The sequence below is a fragment of the Andrographis paniculata genome, unplaced genomic scaffold (genome assembly GCF_009805555.1).
Source record: "Andrographis paniculata isolate CXL003 unplaced genomic scaffold, ASM980555v1 Contig74END, whole genome shotgun sequence".
NCBI lineage: Eukaryota > Viridiplantae > Streptophyta > Magnoliopsida > Lamiales > Acanthaceae > Andrographis > Andrographis paniculata.
This window is the reverse complement of record NW_026137611.1, coordinates 2,469,473-2,491,750: the sequence shown is the minus strand read 5'-3', so window position 1 is coordinate 2,491,750 and position 22,278 is coordinate 2,469,473. Positions and strand designations below refer to the sequence as shown.

Here is a 22,278-nt window from a genome sequence, read left to right as displayed (position 1 = left end):
TTCTCACTCTCCTTTTGTCTGATTTCCTGCTTCTGATAAAATCGGGCAGCACGCTCGTAAGCCTCATACAATGAACTGATATCCAACACCGCTAAAGCTTCTTGAATTCTGTGTTGCAACCCGTCTACAAAATGGTCAATTCTGTCTCGCTCACAGGAAAAGTAGTCAGGAACATACATCTCCAACTCATTAAACTTCACAAAATAATCCTCAACTGACATCGAGCCCTGCTTTAAGTCCAGCAATTCTTGCTTCTTCGCTTTTCGAATATGCGACGGTATAAACCTAGCCTTTAACTTTGCTTTAAATTCATCCCAAGTCATATCCACTTGGTCTACACCTGCAGCTTCTTCACCTAACCACCACCGATTTGCTCGGCCTTCCAAGAAATAGGCTCCAATATTAACTCGTTGATCTGGCGGAACCTGAACAACACGAAATATTTTTTCCATCTTTTCAACCCAAAACTCAAGGACTCCTGGCTCCACTGAACCAGAATATGTTGGTGGGTTATGCCGCATCACAGCATCAATGAAACTCCTCTGTTGAGGCATCATCGCGGCCATAAACTGCCGAAAGAAATCCTGACTAGGTGCCTCTGTTGGTACATGCGCTGGCACAGGATACTGTGACTCATCAGACGAAGGATCAAACTCTGGGCCTTGAATAGCCCTACGTACACCACCACCTCGAGAATTCGACATACTGCCCCCAATTTTTCCTGATTCAATATCAATTCAGCACACAGCTAAACCAAGCATAACAATAAAAGATAGATCACATTAACATGAATGCACCCGCAAACCCAAACCTCACCAAACCAATTCAATATCATTATTATTTTCAAAACCTTTTTAATTCAAAGAGCCAAAATCTATCAAACCTAGGCTCTGATACCAACTTGTAACACCCCCAGTTGGCTCATACTGGAAATGCTACCGCCACACTGCATCATGAGGTCGTCACCTCCTACTTCGGGCCCCACAACACAGTGTTAAGGCTAAAATTAATTATATAAGCATTTTATTATTCCCAAAAAAACAAGTTTATAAATATTTACAAAAACATACTCCCAAAACGGGAGGTTTTTCTAGTTAGAATTTACATATAATACATCAGATGCAGTTCACTCATTCAGCCCGTCTTTCTATCTCCCGAGACGTCCCCTGTCCCGGAGGTGCCATGCGTACCTGAATCAAATATTTTTCTTAAAAGCAGTCTAGAATTAAATCCATTTTAAGAACTAACATAAAATATGCCATGTCATGCTCGAAAGTAGAGTTTAATTTCCGTCATTTGCAAAATAAATGCCATGCCATGCCCATACTGAAATAATGTAACAATAATGTCAAAATCGACAACTCATGCACATATACCCATATACATATGTCAAAGTGAGCAGCCGGAATAACCTCGGCTCCATAATAACAGCTCACTAGACTATCATCAATAAATAGCCGGAAAATCCTCGGCTCAAGGAAGGACCTGGTAAACCCATAATAATATAACGGTCACCCGGTCACTCCCATATACCCACCATACGACTCCCGCAATCAATACATGGATAGTCGAGCGTTGTCGCCATTAACCACAAGACACCCCATAGTCTGTGATAGCGAAGATAGGACCCTCCTGTCTAGCCCTACCCCGTGTAACGTAGTAGAATCCGTGCAACCTGGAATCACCCGAAGGAAACCCGGAAACTCTACTCCTCCTCGCACGCCCTAACGGGATCGCGTTTGGAGTTTGGCATATGATCCTAAACTACCGGTAGACCTCACTAGTAGCTACTCCAATGAGTGGAACAACACCGAACACGAATGATTAGACCAAATACGTCTCAACTGCAATGGGTCTAATCCCTGAATGACCGTGCGACTAAGTCACCCAGTTGTCCGACTACTATCGTCCACTATCGCCAAAGTGTTACAGTACATCGGGGTCGAATATCCTAACCCCAGATGATGCCCTCGCCTAGCACTACCGCACACGGCGACTAAACGATAGATCCATAAAACATATCCGATAAATCGTGCGATGTGTGCAGCATGTCAATAAGTGAATTTAATGAAAAGGGCTGGTGAGACGGCCCACCTATCCTCCTTTTCATAAATTCACCAACACGATCAAATACGTATATCAAATATCGTAAAACGAAGTTTCACACATGCATATACACACACATATATACATATATAGATGCACTGACCAAATGATTCCACATAATATCATATCAATATCAGAATCAGAATCACATGCAACATAAATACCTAATTTCTTAAAATTAGATTTAATTCCCTACTGCTTACCTCCTACCGATACTTTCTGGATTTTTATAACTTCACCCAAATCTCCTCCAACGTACACCTGTCCCATTATTTACTCAAATCAGATGAGCTTTATGCTTATTCTCAGGAGCTACCTGCTTATTCAAAAGCTAATTTCTATAATTAACTCGTCGGGCTCCAAACTTTTATATTTAGTAGAATATGATATTCTAGCTATAAAATCCTTCTACCTCATAATATTTATATTGCCCGATTATTAAATAAAAATACGCAAAGGTATGAACAAGCAGGCAGGTGCAATATACTGCCGTTTTTTATTCGGCTTGGATTGGTACGAAATTCTCAAAATATAACGTCGGCGCTACGAATAGGCTATTAGCTAAAGAAATTCATCGATTAAATAGCTAAATAGCCAATTTTGAATTTTTAAAGAATTTCTAATTTAATACTCCAATATCAAAATTCGTATTAAAATTTATAATCGGACTCTACGAATAGCAAGGAATACCATACCCAAGTCGGAATTGGAATCGGACGGCTAAATCTTTTTCTTCCTTTTTTTTTTTCTTCTCCTTTCTTCTTCTCCTTCGCGTTTCGTCTTCTGTCTTCCTTCGCAGGTAAGTTTGTTATATATATATATATAATTATATTATTATTATATATTATATTATATTATATTATTATTATTAACGTTATTATTATTATTATTATTATTATATCTTCGTAATCATCCATCCTTATCATTATTATTATTATTATTATTATTATTATTATATATATATATATTATATTTTATATTTATCTTTATCGATATTTATCCGTTTAACGGTCTTTTCAATCATAAACAATATATAAAATAGGAATAAAATTTATTTCAGAATATTAATTTCTTGATCCCAAAATATTATAAAAATATTTATTTGCTATAATAATATTATTTTATACATTCCGAAATCGGGGCATTACACATATAGACATCAAATAACAAAAAGGAAACCCTAAAACATGTTCCCTTATTGAAATTCCTTAGGGAGTCGCCGTTAGACTGATATAGCTTGTCATTATTATATTGAAATTAGCAACCTTCCTGGGACACACGGGACATGTATGAACTTAGTTTTCTTTGGCTTGGGCTTCACCGATGGCTCTGGAACTAGATTCTTTTTTTTGGCCATTGACGGCCGCGCAGCTGTGTAGTCGACGGCGGGATCGGAATGACTGCGGTGTGGTGGCTGAAAATCGCAAAGAAGGGTTTCCGGTCCGATGGGATTAGGGCTCGGGTTATTTTGGTGGACGATGGAAGGTGAACGACGGCGATGGTGTGTGGTTGATGGCAAAAGGGGAAGATGGTGGCGGCGTGGTTGGGAGATTCGTGACTGGAGTGATTTTGCAACAGGGTTAGGACTGGGTTAATTTTTGAAGTGTGGGGGGTTATTTCATCTAGTAAATAATTGTATATTGTTAATTATGGAAAAACTTTTAATTAAAAAATATTCTAAAATTAATACATAAAAATAGTAATCCGAGATTATGATGATAATTTCCAAAAGTAATTTCGTTGATTGAGTTAAATTTGATTCGTGAGTAGGTTTGAAATTTTTAGAAATCAGAAGTCAAACTTACTCAATATAAGGAATATCTCACTTGTTAAAAATATTGCATCAATTACGAATTTGTAAACATTAAAATAAGATAGTATATATTATCTCTGTATTACCTTAGACATCATGCTAGTGATACTATGACAACATGTGTGAAATATATGTACGTCATTGCATTTTTCGAATATTTTTTTTATTTGGAAATAAATTAATTGCATATGTTTCTAATTTATTTAGATTAATGTTACCATTTATAACTTAATAGTTAACATATTCAACCTTTTCTTAATTAATTGAAATTTAATTACATCTTTTCAAAATTCCTAAAATACCCTCACTAAATAACAAGCATTGGATCGTGATAAATTTTGATAGGTCGGACATGACAGAGTTCACAATGATCCTGAATATTATATAAGATGATACCATCAGCCTTTATCTTATAGTATTCAACAGGGCATTTTATTGGATTAAATACAAAATCCAACAATCTTTATTTTTCAGCTACACCATTTGTCAAAAAGATAATTATGCTCCCGACTAATCAAAGAAGATGAATGGTAAATATAAAATCGCCAAAATTTATTCAAAGATTGATAAGAAAGTAATGAAAAATTAATTATTATATGATAAAGTAAACAATATAATATCATGGGTGAATAAAATTATTTACTATTAATAAATTATATATAAATTTAGGTGAAAAAAAAAAGAAAAAAAAGATGACATTGATTGTGTGTGAAGAACAACCCAACCAACAAGAGAGAAGAAGAAACGAGAAGGTTTTTGGGTATTTTCTATTATTGAATAAAAGAATAGATTGTACACATATATATACATCTTACAAAGCAAAAAAGGAAACGTAATGACACTTTCAGGAATTAAATAAAAGAAGTAACAACTTTAAAGAACAGTTGTCATTCTCTGTTAGTAGCCAATGTCTCATGTATTGTAGTATTACTTGCCTTTACATCCCCCCCGCAAGCGAAACCCTCCAAATTGAGCTTGCCACAATGCCGGAGAAAAAGAGGTGCACATAAGCTTTTCGTGAAGACATCAGCAACTTGGACAACAGTGTCAATAGAAGTAGGGAGAAGGAAACCAGATTGATAGCGCTCAAGGATAAAATGACAAGAGATGTCAATGTGCTTTGTCCGCTCGTGGTGAACCGGGTTGCACACCAACTTTATGGCAGATTCATTGTCACAGTACAAAGGAATGGGACGAGGAACCGATATACGAAGCGACTCAAGAACATAATGGATCCAAAGGAGTTCCGAAGTTGCCGCAGCAATGTTGCGATATTCCGCCTCGGTAGAGGATTTAGACACAGCCTGTTGCTTTTTAGTTTTCCAAGCAATCAAGGCACCACTAAGAAACACACAGTATCCACTTAACGAACGACGAGTATCAAGACAATTCCCCCAATCTGAGTCACAATAACCAGTAAGCTCCAAGGGACTGCGGGTTGGAAAGAAAAGACCAAGTGACGAGGTGTTGCGCAAGTACTGAAGGATGTGAGTGGCAGCGAGCCAATGGTCTTCTGTCGGGGCATGCATAAATTGACTGAGTTGTTGCACTGCAAAACTCAAATCTGGGCGAGAAAATCCAAGATAAATCAACTTTCCAACCAGCTTTCGAAAAAGATGTGGCTGGTTAACGAGAACGCCATCGCGGTGCAGTGGCTTTATAATGCCAAGAAGAGTATGAGCACGACAATTTTGAGACACCTGAAATTCTTCGAGGAGATCATTAGTGAATTTGGATTGAGAAACACGAATTCCATCATTACCTCGGCGTAATTCAAGACCCAAGTAATAAGAAGCAGCTCCAAGATCCTTCATGGTAAATTGTTCATGCAGTGCCTGCTTTATTTTGACAATTTTGTGTTCATCTTTTCCTGCAATTAGAATGTCATCAACATAAACCACCAAGATAACTGAACCTAAACCAGTGAATTCCAAAAATAGACAATGATCGAAAGGAAGTTGTTGCAGTCCCAAGGATAGAAGGAAGGCAGTGAGGGTAGTATTCCACTGCCTCGGGGCCTGCTTGAGGCCATAAATAGACTTTTTAAGTCTACAAACCTGATTTGAAGGTGCCTGCAATCCAGGTGGACAGACCATGTAAATTTCTTCAGTGATATCCCCATGAAGAAAAGCATTATTCACATCTAATTGATGTAAGTGCCATTGCATGGAGGCAGCCAATGCAAGAACTAATCGGACTGAGATCTGCTTTGCTACAGGAGCAAAAGAGTCATGATAATCTTCTCCAAACTTTTGATGATACCCCTTGGCTACAAGACGAGCTTTGTACTTGATAATGGAGCCATCGGGATTATATTTCACCCGGAAAACCCATCGACACCCAATAGGTTTCTTCAAAGGAGGCAAAGCGACCAAATCCCATGTACCATTCCGGGGCATAGCATCAAGTTCCTCAGTCATGGCTGAATTCCAGGCCTGTGATTGACTAGCTTCTCTAAAGGAAACAGGCAGCTGCACTTCTTGAGTTTTGCAGATAAAATCCCGAAATCTAGCAGGCATTTGCCTTAATCTCTGCGGTCTAGTGGGCAGTGACACAGGGGAGATGGAAATATGAGTGGAAGGAGCTGAAGAAGAGGCTGGAGAGGAAATAGATGGAGAGGATTGGGGCGAAGGAGCAGAGACATGGGGAGAAGTTGAAGCTAAATCAAAGACACTAGATTTGGGTAAGGCAGATATAGAGGAGGGACAGTCATTAATAGCAATATTGGGTGAAATTATTGGCTCTAAAACAGAAGTAGAAGAAGTAAGGGGGCAGACATTGGGCGAAAAAGGAAGTATGGAGTCATAGAACACCACATCTCTAGTTATATAGATCTTATTAGTAGAGCAATCGAGGACTTTGTAACCTTTGTATGTCCCGCTGTATCCCAGAAAAACACCTTTCAACCCTTTAGGATCTAGTTTACCCAACTGAGATTTAGGAGCTTTCATGAAACACAAACAGCCAAAGACATGCAGTCTATCAAAATCTGGTTTGGTGTTATCTAAAATCTCATATGGAGTTTTCCAATCGAGTATAGGAGTGGGTAATCTATTAATCAAATGCAAGAACAACTTCATTCCAATAAAATTTGGATAAACCTGAATGAAAAAGCAGACACCTAGCAACCTGAGTGATATGTTTGTGTTTTCTCTCGACTCTCCCATTTTGTTGAGGTGTATAAACACAACTCCTTTGATGCACTACCCCAAGCCGAGCAAATAATTCTTCACAAGCAGTGTTACAAAATTCAGATCCATTATCACTACGAATAACTTTCACTGATTTGGAGAACTGAGTATTAACCAAAATCAGGAACTTAGACAATAGACTTGCTACTTCATTTTTGTGCTTTAACAAGTATAGCCAAGTAGCTCTAGAACAATCATCAACTATAGTCAACATATAACTATTATTTGTGGTGCAAGGATGCAAGAAAGGACCCCAAAGATCAACGTGAATAAGATCAAAAATATTAGTGGCATGAGAAACACTTTTATTGAAGCAAAGTTTGTGAAATTTTGAAGTGGAAGAAACATCACAAGGTGAGGAAGGAAAAACAATAAGTTCCATAGGTAAGTGTTTCATAACATTCCAAGATGGATGGCCTAATTTCTCATGACATAATAAGGTATGAAATAAAGGATCAGAGTAAACAGTGGAACATAGAACCTGGGATGATAAGCTCAAGTAAAAAATATAGAGATTATGATGAAGCTTGGCATGCAAGAGAGTCGAGTTAGTCCTCAGGTCCTGCAAGTTACAGCAAGAGGCATCAAACTTAGCAAGGCAACCTAAATCAACAACCAGTTTACTAATAGACACAAGGTTCAGGACAAAACCAGGAATGTAAAGTACATTATGTAAAGTAATAGAGGAATTTAGAACAACAGATCCAGAATGAGTAGGAGATTTGGTGGTTCCATCGGGAAGATGAATATTCGTGGATGAAAGTATAGGCTTAGGATCAGCAAGCAAGGAAAGAGATGAGCACAAATGGCTGGAAGCCCCTGTGTCAAGGATCCACACACGGAGAGATGTTCCAAAAAACGTAGAGTTACCTGAGCAGCCATAAGCTCCTGCTACATAGTCAACTGGAGAAAGAGCAGATGTCTGCATTAACCTTTTGAATATATCTTCAATCTCAGATTTAGTGACAAAAGACGAAGGCTCTTCACATTTGATCTTTTTTTTTTTTAAGTTGAATTGACCACTGCAGCAACAATGCTTTTCCCTTTTTTCTTATCGATGAACTCTTTATACCAATCCGGCTCACCATGAAGTTTGAAACAAGTTTCCTTAGTGTGTCCAGGCCTTTTGCAATAAGCACAGATGCCATTGGAAGGTTTCTTCTTAAATAACTTCTGAGATGTTGGGTGAAAAGGCATAACAGCAGCAGACAGAGCTAAATCAGGAGTGATGGAATTAGACAGAAGAACATCACGCTGTGACTCTACATTGCACAGCATTCCATAAGCAACACTCACAGAGGGCAGAGGATCAATCATGAGAATTTGATTGCAGACATGTTCATAAGAAGGATTCAACCCCATTAATAGTTGACACAATAGCATCCGCTCATCTTCAATTCTCAATAGTTGCAGCACAGATTTATCACAATCAGGAAAAGGTTGCAAAGCACGAAAATCACTCCAAAGAGATTTCAACGAACCAAAATACTCGGTGATAGTGTTGTTACCTTGGGAGAGATTAACAATCTTCCTCTTAAGCATAAGGAGTTGAGGTCCACTTACACGACCGAACCAATCTTCAAGTTCGAGCCATAAATCACGAGCCGAGGGAGTGTGCACGAAGGATCTGGCAATTTCAGGCGCAATAGAATTCTTAAGCCATATGAGAACCAAATTATCAGCTCTACGCCAATACCTGTATTCTGGATCAGTCACCGACGGTGGAGTAATAGTACCATTGATAAATCCTTCCTTAAATTTGCAGCTTAGCGCAGCCTTTACCGCAACCTTCCAAGCGATCCAGTTGGAAGAACTCAACTGAATAGTGACGAGAGCTAACCCTGGGTGGTCAGCAGAGAAAATAAAAAATTCCTCACGAATAGGAGAGTTACTGGTTTGCTGAACTGTAGAATCAGCAGACATAGCGGCTTGATTGTGGAGTTCAGACGTCATAGAGGAGAGAGCTAGAGGAGAACCTGGCTCTGATATCATGAAGAACAACCCAACCAACAAGAGAGAAGAAGAAACGAGAAGGTTTTTGGGTATTTTCTGTTATTGAATAAAAGAATAGATTGTACACACATATATACATCTTACAAAGAAAAGAAGGAAACGTAACGACACTTTCAGTAATTAAATAAAAGAAGTAACAACTTTAAAGAACAATTGTCATTCTGTTAGTAGCCAATCTCTCATGTATTGTAGTATTACTTGCCTGTGTGGTTGATGACTTTTTTGGATTTTGATTTTTTAATTTGAATGTGACATTTAATAATAACAAATTATATAAATGCTTTCACAATAAGATATGAAAATTGAATTAAAAAAATTGTGATGCTAGCCCTTATTTGTAATACTGCCCTAAAATTGGTAACTAGCCCAAGTAGGTCCATTTCAGTGGATATAACAGATTTGTTTGATCATAATTTTTTACTCGATTTTTAATATATATTATTAATTTTACAAAAATCAAAATTTAATATAACATATTATTTTTTATAATATCGATACGATTTTTATTATCTCATATAAAATAAATAAATAAAAATCAAAACACTAAACAAACAAACCCCCGTGTTTGTAAAATGTTTGATTAGATCTTATGATATTAAGTTTTTTTTTTTTTTTTTTTTTTAAAGTGTGAAAATTTGTGGAAGTTTTATACTTCATCTGTCTTATGTTTATCTATTCATTTGTTTTTTGCATGGTAGTAAAAATAAATGTAAAAAAACTAAATTAACTTTATTAGTATTGTATGATATAAATGTAATAACATTTGTGTAATATATTGTAAATTGGAAGGATATTTGTAATGTTAGATAGATAGTACAATTACTTAAAAAAAAATCATGGGATCGGAGGCAGTATAAGATATTTTGGATGTTTTATTATTATTATTATTATTATTATTATTATTGTATTTTCGAAAAAGTTATGAATTTTTTATTTTAAATACAAATCGATACTACTCAAAAAAATGGTTCAATAAAAATGTACTTATTTTCATTCAAAAAACATCGAATTAAAATGTTTCACCATTAAATTAAATTTCAAATAAAAAACCAACTAAACCAGTGGTGTTTTTTTTTTCAAATTAAAAATTCTAATATTCGTCGTGTATATTTTCAATAAAAATATAGTTTTCTGTCAAAAAAAACATTACATAAAAAAAAAAAATACTATTTAAAAAAATATGTATATCCTTAAATGTTTGCTTGTTTGTGAGATTTTAGTTTTGATTTTACTATTTAATTCAAAATTGTTATTAAGAAAAACAAAAATCAAACATCTATTTTTTATTTATTATATTATATTAAAATTGAATTTTATAAACAAAACATCATTATATATTTATCAAATCAAATAATTATTTTAGTTTAAATTTTTTTTATTCAAAATCAAAATCCCACAAACATTATATTGTAGAATTGTTTTGATCATATTAAAATTGAATATAAATAAACAGTGAATATGATATTATATATGTATATAAAATTAATCTAATATTTCCAAATATAATTATATATATATAAATAATGTAAAAGAAATTTGAAATAAAATTATCAAAGTTTAAATATAAGTGAACACACATTATTAATTTTTTATACTTCTTCCGTTTACTCAAACCATTAGTTTTGATGGAAACTTTAATAAATACTCCATCCGTCCCAAATACTATGTTCACGTTGCCGTTTCTGTCTGTCCCACATACATGTCACTTTCTTTTTTTTGAAAATAATTACACACTTTAATCTCATTTTAAATTTTTTAATTTTAATTAAACTAATTAGTTATCAATTATTTTCACTAATACATTTTTAATTATCTACTAATTACATCCTTCCTAAAATACAGTGTAGCATACACACGGTATCTGGGATTGAGGGAGTATGTTTATAGATATTTTTTGTGTGTAATTTTCTTTCCATATATTTAAGATATTCATGTAACGAAATTGATTTAATAAATGTAATTTGAGAATATGTATAACATATAGTGATTACATTTACTGAAGAGAATATATAAATTATATTCACACAAATAAAAATAACAAAATAAATAGAATGTATTTTTTGATAGAAAATAATATTTTATTGTGACAAAAGAAATTTTATTTATTTATTTTTCTTATAAAACCATGCAACTAATTTTTTTGACAAATGGCATGCATGCAGTGAAAAGAAGAGGTACGATACAAAATACATGATGGGCGATGTAAATGCGAGCCATCAATACACCTACACACACACACACACACACCCATGCGGGTGTGTGATATGTCATTTGGTTTTGGACTCCATGGACCTCCGGAGGATAGCCGCAGCAGTATACGTAATATTATTTATATATATATAAGTACGGAGATTTTTTGAATCACACTTCGAGCTCATTTGCATATGCCCTTGGGAAAAATCTACTCCGAAGCAACGAGATGGATCGGGCGAATGCGGAAGCCAGAAAAAACAAAATTGATGATCGCATGGTTCAGAGGTGCTTTTTTCTTTTCAATAATTTCTTTTTGTTTATGGCAGCGGAAAATTGATTTAGGGTTTCAATCGGTGCGTGAATGTGAATGTGAATGTGTATGCATGTTATATGTATAGGTGCATTGGAGTCGTGGCGAAGGCTGAAAATAGGGTTGCAATTAGAGCAAACGACAATTGGAGTTCCAGTGTCCGTTTTCTCTCCGATATCGTGAGCAATGTTGTCTGTTTTCGGAGAAATCGCGCATTTATACCCACCAAATGCTCACGCATACTCAGAGACGGGTGCCTGCGGTTCCACCAGAGTCCAGACTGAAGTAAGAGTCTAGCTTCACTTTTTCTCCAAGTCGCTACTATCTGCAGCAGGTTTTGGTTGAGTAATTCTGGAAATTGTTCAGTAAGTAATAGTAGTTGCTCGTTTGATTTCATTTCGGTGAATAGTTCATGCAGACGAGATTGAAGTATTTTGTGTGTGCTTTGATTTTTTGCATGTTGTTGATTTATCCTTGGTTTAGAAGCTTTTGAGCTTCACCTTGTGCGGTGGTGGGATGATTGATTCTCTTTTGTGCCTTTGTTGGTTTTGGTGAATTTGTGTAGAATTTGCTTTCTCGAGTGTTTTCTGTGAAGCTTGATTGTGATGAAATGGATTTCTTTAAAAATATTACTATAAATAAAAATGGAAAAGCTTGATGGAAATTTGGGGACAGGGATCTGCAATAGTAAATGCTTATGGAAGTAATGAATTCCCTATGATCTAAATGTTTCTCTACACGAAGTATAGTGAATGAAGTCTGCTAAAACTCCATCATGGTTCTTCATGTTGTGTTTCTTGAGTTGTTTCAATGATCCTTCTTTTGTAACTTTGTTTGATCCCAACCATATTTCAGTTTTTTACTTTGATAGATATAATTAATTATTACAGTCTATGAGATTGTTGTTGGTTTAATTTGTTCTATTCTTTTATTGCATCTGTATCTGATCAGCATCAGTATTTCTGTTTTGGTGATTAGGTTGAATTATGGAATACTCAGAATCCACCAAGATTGTGTTTCAGAGAATTCAGAAATTCGACCCTGAAAATGTTTCCAAGCTCATGGGTTATCTCCTGTTTAAGGATCAAAGAGAAGAAGAAATGATTAGGCTGGCCTTGGGTCCAGATTATATGATCCAGAACCTGATCGATCAGCTTAAGCATGAACTTGGAATTGCCCTGAAGTCAGTTGCCTCATCTCACGCTTCCTCTTCACAAGCCTCACGTCCTGCCTCAAACCTTCCCGCTACATTCACTCCTTTTGTACCTGCTTCATCCCGTCTACCTGCACTGGCTCCTCTTCCAGCCAACAATGCCCAGTGGATTCCTCAAATCCCTCATGCCCAGCAATTAATACCTAATGCTCAGTTTTTTCCTACACCAGGCTTTGTAAATCCAGTAGCTGTAAATCCGACAGCCACAGGATTCGGTGTTCTGACGCAACCTCAGTTACCTCCTTTGGAAGATCAGTTAGGATCTCTCAGTTTAGCTGGTACATATGGCCACCCGCAGAGCTACAATCCTGTTCTTGCTTTGCATCAAACTGTTGATCAAAAGGCTCCATCCGTGTCTCCTTCCTGTCCAGAAACACCTGAGATAGACTTGAAGATTTGTGAAAGCTACCAAAGTGGATATTGCGAGTATGGTGGTGACTGCAAAGACTTGCATGTCATTAGAACCAAAAGTGGTTATTATATGGTTCTGAACACCCCCACAGATGAAAAGGCGCTGAGTAGCAACCCTAACTTACCCCATGGAGACCTTAGACAGCTTGAGATAGATTTCATTGACATTCTGAAATCTAGAAGAGGGATTCCTGTTACCATCTTGTCTTTGCCATTTATATACTTCGATAGGTATGAGAAGGTTCTTCAGCTGGAACCTTATATAGCAGAAGCTCGGGCGCAAGGGTTCACTGGAGACGCAAACGACTTTCTTGCTCAAATGTCAAAGAGTTTTTGTGTGATCAACAGGTGCAATATGCAAATTTATAGCTTTTTTACAGTGACCCTCCATAGATAACAATCTGATGGTTGTGTTCTTTGTTAAATTTTGTACAGGCCGTACGGCATGCAATCTATTATCTTGGAGGATGACATTCCCAGGTACTTGAAATTTGTTGAAGAAGCAACAGAGCAGGACCCAATCGGAGCTTGCTTGCACCAGATTTATCTGACGTATCCCCCGCAAAGCGATTTTACTGAGCAGGATGTTCATAGTTATTTCAGGTATGGAAACTTGTATGCTGTCACCAAGTTGCAAAATCTTAACTGTCGGTCTCTTTATATGACGCAAGCTTCTTGTTTCACCGCAGCCATTTCGGCCCTGTCAAAGAAATTCGGATTCCTGTCCAGGAGAAGAGGATGTATGGATTTGTCACGTTTGCTTGTCCGGAGACAGCTTCTCTGGTCCTGTCAAAATCCAATCCTCACCTTATACGTGGAGCACAAGTACTGGTCAAGCCATATCAGCACAAGCGAGCGACGCCCCCTGAGAGGTATAAGAAGCTTTTGTCACACTTGCCAAACGACCTTTACAGGACAAAAACATAAATGATTGATTCGCTGCATTTGTTTATCTATTGCCTTCTACGCAACATGGATTTTGCAATATTGAAGCTAGTTGAATTTTTGCTGTTTTTGTCGACTTTATACCTCTCAATGTGCAATGCTCCCTGAGAGGTATAAAAAAACTTTCGTCACAGTTGCCAAACGACCTTTTCAGGAGAAAAACCTGAATGAATCATTGGCTGCATTTGTTTGTTTATTTCCTTACACGCAACATGGATTTTGAAATATCAGAGATAGTTTAACTTTTTCTGTTTTTGTCGACTTTATACCTCTCAACGTGCAACGCTCCCTGAGAGGTATAAAAAACTTTCGTCACACTTGCCAAAACAACCTTTTCGGGAGAAGAACATATATGTTCCATTGGCTGCATTTATTTATTTATTGCCTTACACGTAACATGGATTTTGCAATATCGAAGCTAGTTGAACTTTTGCTGTTTTTGTTGACTTTATACTTCCCAGCGAGTGATGCTCCCTGAGAGGTATTAAAAACGTTCGTCACAGTGCCAAACGACCTTTTCAGGAGATAAACATAAATGATCCATTGGCTGCATTTGTTTATTTATTGCCTTACACGCAACATGGATTTTGCAATATCGAAGCTAGTTGAACTCTTTCTGTTTTTTTCAACTTTATACCTCCCACCGTGTGATGCTCCCTGAGAGGTATAAAAGACTTTCGTCACACTTGCCAAACGACCATTTCAGGACAAAACATAAATGATCCTTTCGCTGCATTTGTTTATTTATTGCCTTACATGCAACAGAGATTTTGCAACATTGAAGCTAGTTGAACTTTTTTGTTTTGTCGCTTTTTCCCATGACTTTGCTTTTTTATTCTTTTCCTGTTAAATGCTAGGCATCTGACATGACAGAAAAAATCCACTAGGCTGTTGGCATGTCAGCTGTATTCTAGTTACCTCAGAGAGCTTCTTTTTTATATTTTACATCAAGATTAGAACCTTAACATCAAATATTATGTTGTTGTAATTTTGATCATGCTTATATAACCGTATAAGAAGCTTGATCGAACTTCCTTATCATGAAGGATTTGCTTGTGTTCTTGTACCACCTCTACTGATTATGAATAATTTAATGAAGAGCAAGCAATGTCCTTATTGGAAACTCTTTAATTACAACTGATTTCTTTAATCTTCCAGCTTGAAAATGACTTTGCTTCTCTAACAGAGTGAAAAAAGGAAATTCGTTTGTCTGCATTCGAACGTCACCTCTTTTCTTAATTCCTAGAAATCACACGTAATGTTCTCACATGTGTCTTTCCTTGTCGTATTTATTTCTGCGCAGAAAGCCGGAACAGAAAGTGCAGCTTCATGCTTCTGCCGCACCATACATTCCTTGTAATGCACCTCTTATGATCTTCATGTTCACTTTACCTACACTCATTTTTAGCTCCGATGTTTTGTTTTTGTTTTTTTCATTTTTTATTAAATCATTGTTCTACCCGATTAACTTGTTCAATTCATTCCTCTGTTGTATGTAGTGAGTCTCACTTCACTCAGAAAGGAGCATGAAGTGCAGGGCGACTACAAGATGAAGCACGTTGGTGCTTCATCGAGCCAGGGTCGCCCCCCAGCCGGCCAGACTTCAGGCAGCTCCAGCTTTCCGGAAGGTCCTTACATCGATGATTACTATGTTTTCTGTATATATATCACCATTATTACTTATTCTATTTCCTTACACTTCAATTGAAATATAACTAGCTGGATTTTTCTCGATTCTTAACTTGTGCAGCTATGCCAAGCAGTTACAGCAACAGGGAAGCGCAGTTTGATCCCGCCCACAGCGCTGAACTGCAGAGGTAGAAAAACTTTATATTACGCAAATCGAACTTCACATATATTCTTTTATCCACATTTCGGACAAGCATGATATTTGCATCGATCAATCGATTAACTAGATAGAAAGAACATGCTCTGATTGCGGATGCGGATTTATGTGTTCCTTTTGTGTTGCAGTTTCAATGGCATAGAGCTTTCGGAGAGCCCGTTTTCCTTTTGAGCTGCGGGTTGGGCGTCGCTTGTGTAAGGTATTTTTAAATTTCTTTTTTCATTCTGCGAACAATGCCGAGACTGGGAGACGGCATGATTAAGCCGAATCTGCAGTCTGGCTGTCTGAGGCAAGATGATGTGTATGTATCTGTGGGGATTGGATTGTTGTGTTTTTGCATGTGCAGTTTGTGGATTGTTGTATTCTTGTGCGTGCACAAGAATGGGAGGGGAGGGGAGGGGTGGGGGTGGGGGTGGGGAGGGGAGTTATGTTGTTGCTACTTTGGGTTGTATGCTGGACTTCTATCTTTTGTGTGCATAGCATTGGAGGAGAATTGTGTCTATGGTGGTGTATATATATATATTTATATATGTGTGTTTAATTATTATTGTTGTTCTTTAATTTTTTAGGTAAGATGTTATATTTTTTTAAAATGTGAAATACTCTATAAATTTTAGGAATGATTATTGCCAATCAACATCTTGCTAATCAACTCTAGTTAGTAAATGAATATTACTTTTCAACCTATTATTTGAATTAAATCATTACGTGCTATATGAATTGCTACTATGTGTTCTTGGATTATACTATCAATTTGTGATATATCAACATGCATATTGTGTTAATGAAGCGTGGCATTTTGTTGTGTGGATTTTATCATATGCTACGAGTTTATACCATGTACTTCATGTCATGACTTAGGGGGTGTCAATTTGTGTTTCCAGATCTGCGTTTGTGTTGGATTGAGCTGTGGCTGTAATAAAAAGTTTGTCGACCTGAACACGATCCGATATTCCAGATCCACGACAAGAACTTTTTCGGGTCAGGTTCAGTCAATTTGATTTGTTCAAGTGACTCGATAAGCCAAACAAATCTGATACAAACTATACCTAAAAATCTAAACCATATCTGATAGTTGGATTTGGAGGTATCGAGAGTTTGAACTTATGACCTCAGAGTCACGTATTTACCCACACTACCCGACCGTCCCATATAAGACTAGTCAATAGTATTCATTACCTTAGTCTGCATTCTAGATACAATCATAATTTTTAAGATTGATATACAATTGCAAAAAATTACTATTAAAGATAATACTCTTAGATTAGCAACAAATTAACGTGACTAGCGCTACTCAAAAGCTAACTCGTTAAAACTTGAACTTGATTTGAACTTGGATTGTCAACTATTCTAATAAGTCGAGTTTTGAATTTGAGATAATACTCAAATAATTATTAAGCCTTAACGGGTCAAATTTGATTTTGTTTATAACTTTCAGAAAGTACGAACTCTTAACTTATATTCAATATGAATAAACTTTGATATTTTAGATTGGTAAAAATTTCAAATATCATCCACTTTTTTGTTGTATTTAGTTTAATCTAAATGACACTTTCGATGTGATAATTTATTAAAAAATAATAATAATTTATTTTTCTAAAAATTATAAAATATATAATAAAAAATAAATAGAACCTTGATATTTTTAATAAACATAAATTTTATACATAACATTGTAATAAATGAATGTATGTGTGGTTACTTTGGGTATATATATATATATACTAGTGCTCGTGAAAGCGCGCTATGTCGCGCGGCTTCTTGCTGTAGTTGAACTTTTTTTATGGAATGAATCGTATATTGTTGTGTCGTGGTATTTAATTGTTGTGTGTTTAGTTAGTCGAGGAATTTGTGTATTTGAATAAGGAAAATATATAAGTGTGTTTTTATAACTTATTTATATGATTGTTCCTGAGAATGAGTTTGCAATTAAATCATTTGTTTTCACAATTTAATTGGAACTGGATTGAGTATCAAAATTAAATTAAAAATTAAAAAAAAAATTATCATTGCTTTTCTTTCGTGTTTTTTTATATATAAAAAATACCGTCTTTTTGGTTTATCTATTTGAAAAAAATAAATAGAAAAAACTTATATTTTAAGAAAATAATTAATAGGGATAATATAGTATCCAATAAATTTATCAAATATAAAAACATAAATTCTAAGTATTCTTAGTATTGCATATTTCTTTTATTGGCAAAGAAAAATTATAATTTATAAAATATAATAAGGCTATAAAATAAATTTAAATAAAAAATAAAAAGATCAAAATATAACCCAATTCGATCGCATTTTCTTTCTTCTTCTTTTTTTTCTTCTCCTCACATTCTCTTACTTTCATCTTCCTTCTTCTCTTGTCCTCTTGCCCTCATGATTTCGTCTGTCTTCTTTTCCTTCTTAATCTTATTTTTCTTCTTAATTCTCTTCGTAATTAAAAAAAAGCTTAAAAAAAATTGCACCCATCCGTATCATCATTCCTCATCTTTCACTTTATTTCCATTTATCATTATTATTATTTTTTAATTTAAATTTTCATCCTCTTATTCTTTACCAAGCCGTAAAGAAGAAAATTGGAGAAGAAGAAAATCGAAAATAAAAAATTAATAAAGAAAGAAAACGAAGATACAATCGAAAATAAATAATTAGTAGAGAAACACTACAAAAAAATAGTATATTAGTAACGGAATTCCGTTCCTAAAGTGTGTGTAGTTAACGCAATTCCCTCTCTAATTCCGTATCTAATGTCTTTAGTAACGGAAAAAGGGGATTTAGAGAAAAAAAAATTTTGTTACAAAATTGATATTTTTTTGTAGTGAAAGAAAAAGAAAGAGAGTTTTTCCAAACCTGCGTCGCCATGTTGGACGAAAATCTCATAATATTTTTTTGTTGCGACAATTTTTTGGCTTAATTTCTCGAATATATATATATATACGAAACCCTAATTTTATCCATATTTTTATCATTTATTATCTCGATAAATCTGAATTTGATTAGATTATTTGTTATTCCAACAAATTTTAATTAATTATGCAAACTTATAATTTAATAAAAAAAAAAAAATTCAAAATTATGAGAATGCACGAATTAGAATATCTTGTCGTGTATCTTATCTCATAAGAGATCAGTATGGGCCCATTGTGGTGTATCTTATCTCATAAGAGATCAGTATGGGCCCATCAATGTTTGGATCACATGGATTATTTTATTATCTATCTATCTTTCCGTTAAATTCAGCTCATGTAATCATATTACAATGGTATCATAAACTTTCTGATCGGTCATGGACACATTTCTGAATGAAAATAGTTTTCTTCAACAGGTTGTCTTGCTGCACTCATATACAAAAGTAACTGGACAAACCAAGCCATAGAAGAGCCTCACAAGTGGAGTATTTTTATGTTCCTACATGTTCTTCACATATTTATGTATTTTTTATCCACTATTTAGTTCACCGCATAATAGAATAGAACTAACCATAATTGCAAGACTCCTTTATATTTTACTATCACAATAGCACAAAAACACCTCAAATTTAACACGCAATGTGTTAAGCTCCGGACATGCATAAAATACTAACCAAAGCTATAAACATACAGAAGAAGAAGAAGAGTGAGAGTTTAAGCTCAAAAATACTAACCTGACCTATGTATTCATATTGGCTCTGCTGACCTTTTTGGTTTTTTGGTATCTTCTCTTTTGAAATCATGCTTGCTAAATCTCACTGATAAATAATTTATTTATTTATTTATTTTTGTCAAGGCATAGATAAGAAATCAAAACACAATTAATGAAGTGATCAATTTTAATCAAATGCATACAAAAAACAATGCTTAGGAATAATAATCTGTCTCAAATATGAAATTAGATAATAATAATTCAAATCATAGGCTAATTAAACACATCGAAACTAGAGAGGAATCATAATACAACATCAAAGACTCATGACACTTTCATCCTCATTATACTTAATTTCTAACATTCAATCTTACTAGAACATTTATCTTTGGAGACAAGTAATTCTCAAGAGAGAAAATTGCAAGAACTTGTGTTAATAATTGAAATAATACCAAGCAAATATATATATATATATGTATTTAACAACAAGTGCATCCTTTCCAAAGTTGTCCTGTCCCTCTATTATGTTTTGATAAAAGGCACTTGGAGCACTCTAGATTGATTTATGTTGACTAAATAAATAAATTTTATACTAGTAATTGTTTAAACTACTGTAAGCCAAAAGCATAGTTATGGCACTGCTTGCTTTGGATATATTTTTTTTTGTTTCTTTACTACATAATCTTCACAATTTTATATGAGTATATTTTATTTACTCACATTCAACTTACTGGTTAATCCAAAAATTAAAACCAAAAAAATAAAATACAGTCGCCTAACTGAACACACACTTACACTACAAAAAAATATCAATTTTGTAACAAAATTTTTTTGTCTCTAAATCCCCTTTTTCCGTTACTAAAGACATTAGATACGGAATTAGAGAGGGAATTGCGTTAACTACACACACTTTAGGAACGGAATTCCGTTACTAATATGCTATTTTTTTGTAGTGATAGTTTAAGGTGATCTAATTTCAATTCGAAAGTTCTATTTTCCCACCCTAATTACAGAAAAAAACACTATTAATAAAGATTACAGAAAGATTATTTTTTTTGTTACAGAAAGATTATTTTATTTAATGATTTTCTACTACTATTAATAATAATAATAATGCAATAATGCAGTGTGTGACCTTCATTTCTATGCATTTAACTGCAAAAAAAAAAAAAATACTAATTATATTTTTATTATACCTATGGTATTAATACTTTATTGTCCCAGAGAAGACAAGACAAACAAAGTCCATATACTACAAGAACACAATTAAGTGCAGAGATGGACAATACATATGAAAGAACCATGATTAATATCACATTTAGAAGTCTTCACATATATAGTAAGCCAACAAACAGACCTTGTCATCCATACATATATATATATATATATAGTTATAATATGATAAACAACAACTACTACTACTATATATATTCCTAACCAGTTTACAAACACTACATATAATAGCCTCCTAAATGTATGTATGTTTCTTTCTCTAATTTCATTAGTAACGGAAAAAGTGAATTTAGGAACGAAAAAACCTCGTTACGAAATTGATAATTTCTTGTAGTATGTCGAGAAGCATGTATAATTTAACCAAATTGTACGCGGCATCATAGCAATGATTATGTCTCTCTCTCCACTTCAATGATATATGTATGTATATATATATATATACACACACAAAGAGAGGGCTGCAAAATGAAAATTTCATATATCTGCAACTTGCATTGCATGTGTCGGGTTATCATATTATAGACAATATACGTCGCTGCGTGCTGTTGAACACACGGCATCTTCATTAAGTACGTGTGTATTTCAACACTCCATCCGCATACAAGCAATCATACAGTTTCTCCAACTTGGATGGGAACCATGGTAATGAGCAAGTAAATGAATAAATAAATAAAGAGCGATGAATCTAACCTTATATGGAAAGCAAGTCCACTGTTACTTTCAGGCCCAGTAAACTAGAACAAAACAGAACAAATAAATGGATGCTTGCTGGATGGAAATAAAATTCTGCTGAGCACAAATAAAAACATAAACATAAGCACAAACATATATAAAAGAAACATAAATAGCAATAGTAGTACGCAGTAAATATGGAAGACATTTATTACAAAGGATCATGACGGGGGCAAACCCAAGAACTGTACTGTCTGGACATTGGTTTTTCAACAACCATTATTTGAGAGAATCTGGAACCAGCAATCGAAAATTTCACCTAGAAAGAACAGATAGCAGCAATGAACCACCAAGCAAAATAGACCAAGCCACACACCAGGCTTCCCTGTTAGAAATTAAATTCACAAAGATCGGGATTATGCAAAAACAAATCTAAATGATTTCTATGATCAAAAGAAACAGACTGATACATCGTGTGTATACTATTACATCCTACAAGACCAATGCATACAATTTTATAATTCTAATAGACACCACCTTTCAACACTAACAAACACAATTTTAAATTTGAATTCTAAAGAGACATAATGGAATAAATAATGACAAATTATAATATATAACTAATTATATAATCAACCAAATACATAATCAGAATTACTCCCAACACTCTCCCCCTTAATTCTGCTTCATGTGTTCCAGATCTTCAATTCCGAT

General features: G+C 34.7%; 2 protein-coding genes across 2 annotated transcripts; one reads left to right on the top strand and one right to left on the bottom strand.

Annotated features, from left to right (window-relative positions):
* Positions 1–355: 355 nt before the first annotated feature.
* LOC127265881 (uncharacterized) lies at positions 356–2,886 on the bottom strand. The gene is made up of 4 exons (XM_051295897.1): positions 2,802–2,886; positions 2,310–2,422; positions 426–721; positions 356–379 (listed from the first exon to the last, which is right to left on the bottom strand). Exons 2-4 carry the CDS (start codon positions 2,374–2,376, stop codon positions 356–358), a joined length of 387 nt encoding a protein of 128 aa, XP_051151854.1. The 5' UTR covers positions 2,377–2,422; positions 2,802–2,886.
* A 9,726-nt stretch (positions 2,887–12,612) lies between these two features.
* LOC127265880 (zinc finger CCCH domain-containing protein 18-like) lies at positions 12,613–16,212 on the top strand. The gene is made up of 7 exons (XM_051295896.1): positions 12,613–13,598; positions 13,686–13,853; positions 13,940–14,122; positions 15,499–15,551; positions 15,695–15,853; positions 15,946–16,012; positions 16,170–16,212. Exons 1-7 carry the CDS (start codon positions 12,613–12,615, stop codon positions 16,210–16,212), a joined length of 1,659 nt encoding a protein of 552 aa, XP_051151853.1.
* The last annotated feature ends 6,066 nt before the right edge of the window (positions 16,213–22,278 follow it).

Coding starts and splice junctions, on each gene's coding strand:
- LOC127265881 (XM_051295897.1), bottom strand. CDS start 2,376: ATGGGACAGGTGTACGTTGGAGGAGATTTGGGTGAAGTTATAAAAATC. Junction 722..2,309: donor CCAGAAAGTATCGGTAGGAG/GTAAGCAGTAGG, acceptor ATATTGAATCAG/GAAAAATTGGGGGCAGTATG. Junction 380..425: donor AAATATTTCGTGTTGTTCAG/GTTCCGCCAGAT, acceptor ATTTCTTGGAAG/GCCGAGCAAATCGGTGGTGG.
- LOC127265880 (XM_051295896.1), top strand. CDS start 12,613: ATGGAATACTCAGAATCCACCAAGATTGTGTTTCAGAGAATTCAGAAA. Junction 13,854..13,939: donor GATGTTCATAGTTATTTCAG/GTATGGAAACTT, acceptor GTTTCACCGCAG/CCATTTCGGCCCTGTCAAAG. Junction 14,123..15,498: donor CGAGCGACGCCCCCTGAGAG/GTATAAGAAGCT, acceptor ATTTCTGCGCAG/AAAGCCGGAACAGAAAGTGC.